General features: G+C 43.3%; 1 protein-coding gene across 2 annotated transcripts in view; it reads right to left on the bottom strand.

Annotated features, from left to right (window-relative positions):
• LOC134541461 (alanyl-tRNA editing protein Aarsd1-B) overlaps nucleotides 1–13,851 on the bottom strand; it is a 52,990-nt gene that overhangs the window by 13,577 nt on the left and 25,562 nt on the right. The window contains exons 6-8 of one of the 2 annotated variants that reach the window (XM_063384936.1): nucleotides 12,023–12,139; nucleotides 2,001–2,131; nucleotides 1,378–1,444 (exon numbers count right to left, since the gene is read on the bottom strand). In XM_063384936.1, the coding sequence (XP_063241006.1) occupies nucleotides 1,378–1,444; nucleotides 2,001–2,131; nucleotides 12,023–12,139 (315 nt within the window). Of the gene's footprint in view, nucleotides 1–1,377; nucleotides 1,445–2,000; nucleotides 2,151–12,022; nucleotides 12,140–13,851 lie in introns of both variants that reach the window. The other variant, XM_063384938.1, reaches the window with a different exon arrangement.

Genomic DNA, 13,851 nt, shown 5'->3' on the forward strand with positions numbered 1-13,851 from the left:
TTTTTTGCAGCTGAATTCGGGCACGTGCATGAAATATAATTAATCCGTAGGAAGCGCAATGGTTTAAAGTATTGATGTTGAAGATTTGAAAAGATTTATTGAACTAGTGTGAGAGAACGAGCAAGTTGAGTGAGAAGATGTGCGGGAGTGGAGAGGTTAGCTCTCAGCCACATGTGAGCAGTTGCGGACAAAAAAATAATCCATTCCGCCTGCCCATGGCGAAGGATGAGTGAAAGAGAAACCTGCTAAACCTTCTGCGAGATAAAACCTTCGATGTTTTGTTAGTTCCCGCTAGATGGCAGGCCGCAGAGCGACCACCAGCAACACCCTTCCCGTCTGAAGGCCATCTCGCCACTGACGAGCCGGAACTAAGCTCCTGACCTCCCTACATAGTAACGGTCACCCACATAGGCATCTAGACTCTTTAGTGATCATATGATACAAAATTCATTGTTTTCGGGCCTGTGACCGTTTTTTACCGTGCACCAATCGCCTTAAGACATGCCAGCAAAGTTTTGAAGCATGGCATTTGTGATCCTGTTATTAATGCCTACTGTAAAAAACAAAAATTTAAAAAAAAAAAAAAAACAATCTCTTAACTTAACATTAAAAAAGTCAGGGATATATTTCGTAAACTGGCTACTTAGAATGGTTCTGTGTAAATATTAGTTTCTAAGTTTGAATCAAATTCAAATACATATATCAAAATATTCTCAAATGTGAATATTGAATTTGAATAGCTAGAATCAAATTCAAATACATATATCGAAATATTCTCAAATATGAATATTGAATTTGAATAGCTAGAGTCAGAAGAGTTTTTTTTATTCTCTCTAATATATTTATGCAAGTTTCAAAGTCATATTTCAGCAAATAGATACTTGTACATGGCTTTGTACCCAGTAACAGATACTTTCCATTAAAGGTTGTAAATACAAAAAAACAAAAACAACTATAAAACAAGTATGTTTTCAATTTCTTTTACCTTTTTTTTTTTTCTGTGGTTGGAAAAAGGCTTGTTGTTATTATTTGGCTGTATTAAAGTTATTAAAAAATTTTATATTGCAGGTTTATTACGCCAACTGAACTCAACAGTTTTTACTGAAAAGCTGAAATAAAATATGGCTAGTTATAAAACCGGCCTATCAATACACTGAAAATTGGATCTGTTCACATTTATATTGCACTACAACAACGAACCTTAACCTCAATGTCTGTGGTCACACACAGTGTTGTGCAACCGCTTCACTACTCTTTGAATGCAGTAGAATGTTCTTTATTTCGCTGTGTAAGTATATCCGATTGAATCGAATGCAAATAACAAAGTTTAGAATATTCGTACAGGCCTAGCAACTGTACAGAATAGAGGTGTGTCACCTTGTTACACATTTTGAGAGTCTTCTGCAGCTTATCTGCCAATAGCACATGCTCGGAAGGCCCACCCCTGCAATGAAAAATATAGTCATCACTGGACTTACAAGCCCACCACTCAAGAGCGATTCAAACACACAAAGTTTTCTACTTATTTATTTATATATATATATATATATATATATATATATATATATATACACACACACACACACACACACACACACACACACACATATATATATACACATACATACATATATATATATATATACCAATATTATAAGTTACATACCTAATAATGATTCTGTAATAGTAGATGCTTTCGTACTTACAATAATACATCTGCAACATTCCCTATCCCTATTTCAAAGTCATAACATTGCAATCAATAACATTTGACGGCAAGAGCACTACATATCAGAAAACTATTTTCCTTAAAATGTACAACACAAGCAATGAAAGTTTTATGCATTAATCAAAAAACCTTTACTGTAATTTCTTGGACTCGCTATTCATGAATAATTTGATGTTTCATTGGATTAAAAAAAAAAGAAAGAAAATTCACGGAAGTCTAAGAATATTATTATTTGTTTTGAAGGTGTGATGGAGACGCTGATCACACTCACTTGAGCACTCCGGTCAGCTGCCGCTCGCGGCCGAGACACCGGTCCAGCGCTCCCAGCACCCGGCCCCCCGCCAGGAAGTGGAGGTTCGTCTTGTTCTTCTTCCCCTTCTCCGCGTGGAGCAGCTTGATCGCCTGTCCGCAGGGCAAGCACCTGTTCTCTGGGGCCGTCGCGCTCCGTTAGACACCTTGTGCTGAGCTTTGCTCTAGCATGACCGTGGCAACAAACATAACCAATCCGCTTTAACTCCATGGTGCACAGCCAATGGGGAGACAGCTTGTCTGCCATTGGCTGAGCAAGATGTATTCCTTTCTCTGATAAACACCCTCATTTTTCCAGCCCCTACTAAATTAGGAAAAAATATATCAATTCGGAAATTTAATAAATGAAGTAGCCACCAAACCGCAGGAAATGTGGAAATTATCTCGCAGGCTTCGCGGTAACAAAAAATTCATTTCAACTCCCGCTATTTTAACAGCCACCGGGGCTAAATACATTGCAGAAGACAAGGCAAATGCAGTAGCAGACCTACTGGAGAAACAATTCTCCCCGAACACCGACATAAATGACAGAAATTTCACCATAACAACAACACAGGTGGTAAATAACTTTCTACAAACAGGCACGCAAACTGTCCCTGAACTCATAACCTTAAGAGAATTATTAAAGCTAATAAAAGCCAGCCCGAACAATAAAGCAGGCGGCACGGACGCACTAAACTATGAAACACTTAAAAAACTTCCTCTAGAGGCACTTGAATATTTACTGGCGATATTCAACGCTATACTAACACATAAAACATATCCTGACTCCTGGAAACTAGCAAAAATAATTACCATACCTAAACCAGGGAAAAACCCAGCCATTCCAGAAAACAGGCGACCCATAAGCCTTTTAAACAGCATGAGTAAAATTTTTGAAAAAGCATTACTCTCACGCCTTCAAGCACACGCAGAGGAACACAAAGTGATTCCAGACATTCAGTTTGGTTTCAGGAAAGGTCACTCAACAATCCACCCTCTAATTAAAATCGTTGAAGATGCTACCGACGGATTTAATAACACATCTAAAGCTTATACTGTAATGACAATGCTCGACGCAGAAAAAGCTTTCGACAAAGTCTGTATTCCGGGCCTTATTCAAAAGTTCATAAACTTTAATTTCCCAGACACATATATATACCTGGTGGCCGACTATTTATGGCGTCGTAATTTTTATGTTGCTCTGGACGGGGCTAAATCAACTACTCGTGAACTTACAGCTGGGGTGCCGCAGGGCTCCCCTCTCTCCCCTTTCTTCTATAATATTTACACAGCCGACATACCGCACGCAAAGGCCTACGTACAGATGTATGCGGACGATACAGCCATAATTAAACAATCCGGAAACTTAAAATATGCCATGGTATGCGTCCAACGACAGCTGACAGCACTTGAGCAATTCTACACTCGATGGCGAATATAAATAAATGCAGCAAAATCAACCACGCTTGTAATTTCAAAACGTACAGGCAGACCAGACAGGGAGCTAGAAATTTTTCATCAACCCATTCCTAATGTTACACAGGCAAAATATCTAGGACTCACGATAGACAGAACACTACTATGGGGAAAACACATCGCTCGAGCAACAAACATTGCAACAGGTTCTTTAAGAAGCCTGTACCCAATGTTAAAAGCACCTAATTTACCACGCAGGAAAAAACTCCAACTTTACACTCAAATTGTACGCCCGCAGTTGCTATATGGATGCGAGGTCTGGGGGCTATGCTGCAAATCACCATATAAATCGGCTACAAGTTAAACAGAATAATTTCCTAAGGGCCATTTTAGATTGCAATAGATTTACGAGTAACGAAACTATTCATAACGCACTTAAAATTTCGTACATCCGCGAAATAATAGCAAAGAATAATAATAAAATGTACCTAGATTTACCACAGCACGAAAACGCACTGATACATTCAATAGCGATTTACGACCCGTCCGAGCAACGTAAACAAAAAAAACCTCCTTTAAATTAAAACTATAAATATTAAAAACGAAAGCGACATGGATTCAGTTTCTAAAAAGTCTTCAATAACTTTAAAAATATATGAAATATCTCTCCGAACACCTCATGCGGGGGCCTGCGGGGCCCCGGCCAATCACAGGCCTAGAAGCTCTCTGATTGGTCGGGGCGCTGGGGGCCTCCAAACAAAACTGTTTTCCGCCCGACCCCAAGGCAGTCGCACCCCAACTCCGGGCGTGTTCACACCGCGCGGAGCCTACAGTTTAAAGTTTAAAGTTTACACGGCCTATACAATTCAAAATGGTCCAAAGCACGCAGGTGTATGTACAACCTACCTCCGGGTTCACTGCCTGTGTGTTAGGGCTGACTCCCTATGCCTGAAGGGCGAGACCCGCCTGGCAGGCTTCACCTCCAGTGCCGGCCGCGTTTCGGAAGGCATGGGATTTTGAATTAACAAAGCTAGTTCCGTAAATCTATCATCACCTAATTTAAATTTTTCCCTTCCCCGGGGTACGTAACATTTTACAGTCACACCACTAAAACACGCGCGACAATCCACACACATGTCGTAGCACCTTGTCAAGGCAGAATCATGCAGGTGAACTGGCAGAGGGAGCTGCCCCAGCCCTCGCTGGGGATCCGGGCCGAGAGGCATGCATGCCTGTCAGGGCAGGGCTCTGGGGGCTTGTACAGTAGCTTTAAGTCTAGATTTAAAAAAAAAAAATTAAAAAAATTAAAAAAAATTATAAAATAATAAAATTAAAAAATATATATAAAAATTAAAAACAAAAAAAATTAAATAAATAAATAACAAAAAAAAATACTGGACGAGGGCATCTCTCTGCTCGAACAAAAATAGAATAGGACGACCTTCATTTATTAATTTCACTTTCTATTTTTCAGGTTTAGAAGACAACAGCCTGGGGGCTAGCTACAGCAATACTGGCTTAGCCTAACTTTGACAGAACTATATTGGAACGCAATAGTTCGGTCCTTAAGGCGGCCAGGTGTTTACTAATCTATGTAATTTCTTTTACCGTATCACCAACACGACCACACGATGATATGCCTGTGTGAAGTGACGGCCTGAACTACCTTGTTACATGCAATAATGGGCTAACTACCCTAGCATGTTTCTGTGTTCCCAGGGGTTCGTAGGAGCGGCTTGCACAGCTTTACAGTACACACCACACCCGAGTTTAATTAGTTCACTTGCAATTACAGCACACTATCAAGCCTCTATTGCACACCAACACGACACTACATCACGCCAGCTAGCCGATCTAGCTGGTGGGGAGCTTCTCTCCCCCGCCGAATTAGTTACATGTAACTTTTCTAGCATTACACAACCTACCAGCGCACACACAGGCCCGTGTGCCAAACTTATCCAACAAGACACGCACCCCGCCCGTTGATCCAAGTGATTCTACAAAAGTGTGGGGTGCACCTGATTTACAATGCACTAAGCGAGTTATAGAAACTTCGGTTTCTGGTCTCGCACACTCTAACTGCCCCGGTTGGCAATATGATGGATCGGCGGCAGCCCCTACTCAGTCGCACCTGTGTTTTCGTACCATGTGCGTCTCTGCCTGAGGCCGGGAGCAGATATCAGTTCCCGAAACGTCTCTTGTTTTCTGTTTTGGAAAAACTATTGTGTTTGTTTCGTCTTTTCGTTTTGTCGTGTTTATGTCTCGTTTCAAATGTTGTGCTGAATTTTTTTTTTTTGGGTTCAATATTTTTGTGCTGTCATCATTTGTGGGTTTTTTTTTCGTTCTCTTCTGTTTTGGATAACTGTTGTGTTTGTTTAGTCTTTTCGTTTTGTCGTGTTTTTGTCTCGTTTCAACTGTTGTGCTGAATTTTTTTGGGTTCAATATTTTTTGTGCTGTCATCATTTGTGGGGGTTTTTTCGTTCTCTTAGTCCTTCCTTTTTTCTTTGTTTTTCTTTGTTTGTTGACCATATTCCTGTTATGGAATATCATGTGGTGTTTACATCCTATTGACAACAGCAATTTTTTGCTTAATTTGTGTTTTTTGTCTTTTGGGTATTTTAAGTTTTCTTCTACAGAAAAAGTGCTTAGCAATGGCGTATGTCCAAAAGCTTACATCAAGTCATGCACTCCCATTGCGCAAATCTTTCAAACATAATAATAAACTGCAGGACGGCAGGAATCAAGACACTGTGCGTCGCCAGCCATGTGTCACACATTTTTAGGCCGATTTTTTGTGTAATAATAAGTACTGCAACCTTTATGAGAATTTCTCACTTTGGGTAAAAAAAAATTTTAAAATTGCATTGTTGTGTTCTATGTATCTAAAAAAAAAACTAGCCTGTGTTGGTTTTTAAAGTTAGAGTAAGTATAAATTGTTTAATTAAAATATCTCACCAGTGCGTGTGAAGCTTCATGAACTGAACTGTAAACCTGGATTCGCAATGATCCATCTCGTCCGTCCATCAATGGGCCGAGCACGCAATGATCCGCACGGCTGTCAAGGACTTTTCCATTTTAATGCTGCCAACACACTATAAATCTTTAATACTGGTAAATATGTACCGTAAAAGTCCGTTATAACGTAAATTTATAACGGCGCCAAAAGTTTATGTTAAAGAGAATTTTCGTTATAGCCAAAATTTTAAAAAAAAATCTTATTTTTGTAGCATTTTTAAAATATATTATTTTCTCGTTTGTTTTTACTATGGAAATTCACAACAAAAGTAAAGGAAATATACATAAAACTTACTAAAATAACATTTTAAAGCTATATCAACACTTGCCGACTGCGAAATATGAGACCGCGTGGCCGTGATAAGGCCGTCACGGACAGCTGTTTACCTGGAGACGGGCGGGCGGGGTCACGCAAGGTCAAGCCGGCCGCTTCCTGTCGCTTTCACCGCAGCTGGTTTGCTGGAGACATGTGCGCTAAGCTGATGATATCGGGTGAAAATTGCAGAGTTTTGAATATTTACTAACAATATGTACACTCAAAGATGAAGTGAAATTTATTTTAAAATTTGTCACATTATTACTCACGTTGACACCTATGAAAAATGTCAAACACAAAAAAAAATCTCTAATTACGTTGGGCAGCCGTACAAATTATATAAAATAATTTTTCCGACAATTGATCAGTAACACAAAAATAATCACTCGTACAGACACTTGGAAAATAACACAAAATTAAAAATCACTATTTAAAAAACTAATCAATTTTCGTTTGCCGTAATTTCACTAGACTTTCGGACAAAATAAATGACTGGACCTCTTGGAAGTTCATCAAATCTTTCGTCGAAGCATTTGCATGCTGATAAAAACGACTGATTGTATCAAGTGCCTCCATCATTGACGTTTTCGACGGAACAGATACGTCACTTGGTTCGTCGTCATTTTTGTCATCATCTTCAGACGCCGCTTCGTTTTGATTAGAAGAGACGAGCTCGACAAGTTCCGTGTCCGTCAACTCCCCGCACACGTCAACATTATTATCAGCCGTGGCAAATTCGTGGAACGTGCATGGCACATGCAGTTGTTCAGCAACGGTAGGCCAAACATCGGGCTCATCTGCTGAATCATCCGGCAATGCATCGTCAGATGTAGAAGCATCAGTTTCATTCTCACGGAAACCTGCATGCCTGAAACACGCAGCTATCACTGCCGGCGTGATCTTCTCCCACAAAACTGCCATAGACTGAATAGCTTCCAATACGTTCCACTTGCAGACAGTTTTCCCAGCAGCAAGTTTCCTCATCACCGAGTTCACAAGCATCTTGCGAAATTCCCGTTTCAATAAATTAAACACACCCTGATCCAGGGGTTGCAAGATGCTAGTACAGTTAGCTGGCAAGAACACCAACTCCACATTTTTCAGCTGAATGTCTGGATGTGCCGGACAACGATCGATAAACAAAACAACTTTACGATTTTTCATCCCCATTCTGGTGTCAAAGCTGTGAAGCCACTGCGTGAAGAGCTGCGACGTCATCCATGCTTTTTTGTTTGCTTCGTAAACACATGGAATATTGCGTGCACCTTTAAAAGCCCTGGGATTCTTTGACTTTCCAATAACAAAGGGCTTTAACTTGTCACTTCCGTCCATGTTTGCGCACAAAAGTATTGTCAGTCGTTCCTTGCTTCGTTTTCCCCCTTTGCAAGGATCATTCCTTATTGCCAAAGTCTTGTCAGGTAGTAAATTATAAAAAAGCCCAGACTCGTCGGCGTTATAAACCTCGGAAGGTTTGTACCTATCCAGTATCGATGCAAGAATAGGTTGCCAGTTGTTGACTGCTTCTTTGTTGACACTTTCCGACTCCCCAGAAATTTTGTGCAGTGTTATTCCTCTTCTTGCCTTAAATCTGTTCAGCCAACCATCACTGCATTTGAAGTCTTCGTCAATGTTCAGTTTTAAGGCTAGTTCCACAGCTTTAGCCTTTAACATAGCACCGGCAACCGGAATACCTCGTGCGCGATTTTGGGAAAACCATGTAAACAAGACTTCCTCAAGATCAATATGTTTTGCAGCACGTAATTTTTTTGTTTTACCTGGTGCGCAATCTTTTAAAGCTGCTGACTGGATTTTTTCCTTATTTTTCAAAATAGTGAATAAAGTAGATGGAGTCAAACCGTAGCGTCTACCAATTTCACTTCTGCTGACGAACGGATTTTCACACTCTTGTAAAATTTTCAATTTAGTAGATAGTTCGAGAGATTTTCTTTTTTTATCCATGTCTGAAGATAAGTACGTAGTAGTTACACGTGTCACGTATAATTAGACGTAAACAACAACGCGCGTAGTGCCGTACACTGAAACTACACCGTACGCAACGCTTACAATCCAAGTGTGAGACGAGTTATGCTCATTTACGGGCTACAGTCGGCGTGATTCTAAGTAAGTAATGCTCGCAGCGGGGCCGTGTCGCAGTGGGTCAACGACACTTGCTTTCGTCTCCGCGAGGCAAGCTATGCTCGCTGTGGGGCCCCACCTTGTGCGGTGTTGCCAAGACGGCCACATCATGCGTGTTGTTTCATTTGCCGGACGCGTGGAATTGTGCGAAGCTGTTTCTCATTTATTAAGGAAATTGTAGATGTTTTCTCATTATTTTAGAGCAAAATTACAGGTGTGTAATCTATCGCTATAGCGAAAATGAGCGCACGCTGCATTCGTTATTTCCAAAATTTTTATCCTACGCAGCATATGCAAAACTGACGGTGCCGATGGCAATTATCGTTATAGCGGACTTTACGTTATAGACGGTATTCGCTACAACGGACTTTCACTGTATATTGTACAGATATATATTGACGATCATGACAGTTAAAGCACTTAATAAATCATTAATTTCAATTTTTTTTTGCTCTGATATTTATTAAAATATTTTTAAGTCGTTAAAAATATGTGAAATCGTAAGTTAATAACATTAAATGGAAATAGCTAAACATATAAATATGCTTTAAAACCCTTTTAAGATAGTAAAGGTTGCCAGTAATACGTAGTATCTCGCTAACATTGAAGAGGTTATTTCATCCGTCCGTCCATCGAAAGTTAAAGTTTGGTAAAGTTTTGACAGACGGACAGGCAGGTGGAATTTTCCGGGCCATCTGATTGGCTGCAGGTCACATGATTGATGGACGAATGAGAGTCCAGCTTCAGGCTACGTCTGCCGCCTGCCAGGCAGCTACCCGGCTACTGCCCCGCCACTGTCTGCCGCCATGCTGGCATCTGGCCTGAGGGGAGAATATAGAAATAAACCAGCCAGAGAATGAAAACAAGTGAGGGAGGGGCAAGTGCGTGCCAGTGTGTGAGAGTGGGTGCCCGTCATGGTACCATCGTGTCTCACTCTGCACTTCCCGCACTGCAGCAGACGTCTCCAGGGATGAGCGACCAACTGAGAGCTAGAATGTAAACTGGCAACGTACGCAATCATCACATTCCTCTGTCGACAGTTTATGTGACGCAACTGCAGCCAAACGTTGTTATTGCGTGAGATTACCCGCTCTTTTCTACTGCAATGTCTCATCAATGACAAAATTGCTGCACAATGACGTGATTATTTTTATCAAAAGAACTGACAAAAAAAAACTGACGAGGAAAAGGCATACAGTCTTTCTCTCTTGGGGACGGAGACCGGGAAAAGAAAAAAAACTATAGACGGGAAGGGAAACATAGGTATAAAAATAAGTTTACTTTTCCTTTGTATTATTTGTAATATAGTGCGTGGGTGGTGGGGGGTGGGGGTGGAAGAGTCATAAAGGATGGAGAGGGCAGAGGCAAAGAACCAAGGGTCAACATCAGTGCCAGGCAATAAAGCGAGACAAGGCCACGAAGACTTGTATGCTACAGAGGACAGACACATGGGCAGACCCAATTCGAGGACAAGCCTTGAGGTGAAAATATATTTTTATGTCCAAAATTAAAGGTGCGATCCATACGCAAGGCCGACCCTTCTGTAAGTAAATACGGTAGTCAATAAGTGTTAGCACGCAACACGAACTCCAGAACTCCAGAACTCCTAGAGCAAGGTAAGCTGTGCACCCTTGTGCTCAGCTCAGCGCCGGCACTGCGCGACTTTTCTGCGCGAGCGATAACAGGCTTGTGTAGTTTCAAGGCAGCAGTCGCAATGCAGCCGTATTTTTTTTTCTGTCGTAATCTTTTGGCCAGTAATGTCTGATAATAAATGCAAACGAATGGTACTTCACATTAAAAAAAAATTAGAAATTATCAACCAGCTTGACGTAAAACACAGCTATGCTTCAATGCTATGTACCGCAACTTTTTCTGTAAGTTACGTCTAATACTTAGGAACATATTACTTACAACCTTATAAAGTGTTCATCTAAATACATAGTAGTAGGTTTTAAAAATTTTTTTTTACTTAACAGTTCTTTTTTTCGTCATGCTTTAACCGTGTTTTTCTTAAATCTGTGGGATCCTTTCAAGTCATTATATCGGCTAATCAGGTGTCTACTGTACTGTGCAACTATAAATATAAATAAATTATTGAAAAGAGGTGCCAAAAAACTAAACGCAAGTTAATTTAAATTGAAGTTTTGTGACTTCCAGCAGCGTTACTTTTCACGACCAGTCCTTCAGCTTGGTAGCGTTGGTGACCGGTGGACGACCGAGTGGAGGGAAAGGGGTTGGACACATGCGGACAGTCCAGGGAACGGGCCGGCGGGACTGGCGGGACTGGCGGGGCTGGCGGGGCTGGTGGGACTGGCGGGGCTGGCGGGACTGGCGGGGCTGGCGGGGCTGGCGGGACTGGCGGGACTGGCGGGGCTGGCGGGGCTGGTGGGACTGGCGGGACTGGCGGGGCTGGCGGGGCTGGTGGGACTGGCGGGGCTGGCGGGACTGGCGGGGCTGGTGGGACTGGCGGGGCTGGCGGGACTGGCGGGGCTGGCGGGACTGGCGGGGCTGGCGGGACTGGCGGGACTGGCGGGGCTGGCGGGGCTGGTGGGACTGGCGGGGCTGGTGGGGCTGGCGGGGCTGGTGGGACTGGCGGGGCTGGCGGGGCTGGCGGGACTGGCGGGACTGGCGGGGCTGGCGGGGCTGGTGGGACTGGCGGGACTGGACTGGCGGGGCTGGTGGGGCTGGCGGGACTGGCGGGGCTGGCGGGACTGGTGGGACTGGCGGGACTGGTGGGACTGGCGGGGCTGGCGGGGCTGGCGGGACCGGCGGGACCGGCGGGGCTGGCGGGACCGGCGGGGCTGGCGGGACCGGCGGGCCGGGCGGGCCGGGCGGGGCTGGCGGGACCGGCGGGGCTGGCGGGACCGGCGGGGCTGGCGGGACTGGCGGGGCTGGCGGGACCGGTGGGACTGGCGGGACCGGCGGGACTGGCGGGGCTGGCGGGACCGGCGGGGCTGGCGGGACTGGCGGGGCTGGCGGGACCGGCGGGACTGGCGGGACCGGCGGGGCTGGCGGGGCCGGCGGGGCTGGCGGGACCGGCGGGACTGGCGGGGCTGGCGGGACTGGCGGGACCGGCAGGACTGGCGGGACCGGCGGGACTGGCGGGGCAGCTCACCGACCTGCAGCTGGGAGAGGTTGGACACGTGGGTGCCGCAGCACATGTTGCTCTCGACGCCCTGGATGGTCACCACCCTCACCGGCCCCACGTGGTCCTCTGGCAAGCCCCGCGCACGGTCCTGCAAGACACCCCGTCACCCCCTCACGTCTCCATACAGGTCACACCCAGGGCGAACTGCGATAACGTCGAGACAACTCCGAATAGCATGTCAAATCACAGCATAAATGCCACAGTGCAAGTTAATACACCATGTTGCAATGACATGAAGTAGCATTTAACCAACTCTTAATTCAAATCAATAAAAAGTAATCTAATTCAAGGAATATTGTTAACATAAAAGTACTAATATGCACGGATCAGAAAAATTAATTCAATTGGTTTCATTGTTCATCATTTTTAAGCCACAAATGCTCACCAATTTTTTTTTTTATTGCTCTGAATGTATCTGTTTTAGATCAATTTATTACAAATTATTTTATACCTACTTACAATGCACCACTACTATGGTAAAAGTGTTTCATAACTAATTTTATTTAAAAAAAAAAAAAAAAAAAAAAACAGTAACACTGTTATCCTGTTTTGAAAACAAAATTAGACTAAAAATAAATCCATAAAATCTTGTCTCTAGCTACATGTAGTACTATCAAGATTATATGTTATGGTTTCATATCTTCACCAATATCATTACAAAAGATTAAGATTTATCATTTTACTTTTATGGATGTTGTACACGCCTCTAATATTGTGCATACAAAATTACTCAAACTTGACATATCTCACATTTTATACATCAAAACATGACCTCATAATATTAAAGCTACTATTAAACATTTTTAGCAGCGTCCCTGTGGGGAAAAAATTAAATTATATTGATTGCAGGGCATTAAATTTCCTTCTGCTGCTGACATAGTTTAGAATTTGAAATTTATTTTTGGCTATTGTCTTATTTTTACAATACAATTATTAATATGTATAAAAACAACCAATATAAAATGTTGGAAGCTCAATTTGCTTATGGGTCATTCCATATCGAATCATTCAAAGAAAACCAAATGTTGCGTTACGTGGCCCGTGTGCGGCGAGATATTGGCCCTCCTGACTCCGGCGTTGACACCTGTACCCAGCCCGCTCTTAGTGTCTGGCACGCTTCCTACCTAATCACAGTGGGCTCTCAGGGCGTTCCACACGCCGCTGACCGGAGGAAAGACCCACGTGGCCCCCAAACACAAAAACACGTGACTCGCTTAAGTTGGTTTATTTAGACTTTACACACCCTCCTACACTCCTCTCTTTACACGGTTCAAACGCCCGAGGCACGAATTGGTATAGACTGAGGAGGCGGACCACACACGTGGCCACCCCAAGCTTATACGTAGAGTGAATGCTAAAAACTCCTGGGAGTATAAATACACAGCCCCCACCGACCGAGAGAGGCCCCAAGGATAATAATAAAGCGGTTTAGATTAATTAAATATACAGAAGTACCTATCAGTGAATCAACGTTGATGTCCCCGGAGTGTCTGCAGAGACGTCCGCCCTCGGCCGGCTGAAGGAGACTGGGGCGAGTCAAGGCTCGCGGCGGGAAACATGGCGTCCTTCGCGCCGAACACAATTACCGTTTTCATTTGTAAGACTGCGTGCCCCGGGTTATTAGAAAGCATAACATGAACCTCTTACAAAATTAATACATACATACCCACGACCAGACTTTCTGTAAGAGCTACGTGTACATGGAAAACAGTTTAAATAAAGTTTTATATTTAGTTCCGCCGTCGCCCGCTAGGGAGTGTCATTGGCCGTGCTTGCACTTACTTTACTAAAATTAACTAA

The sequence above is a fragment of the Bacillus rossius genome, chromosome 18 (genome assembly GCF_032445375.1).
Source record: "Bacillus rossius redtenbacheri isolate Brsri chromosome 18, Brsri_v3, whole genome shotgun sequence".
Lineage (NCBI taxonomy): Eukaryota > Metazoa > Arthropoda > Insecta > Phasmatodea > Bacillidae > Bacillus > Bacillus rossius.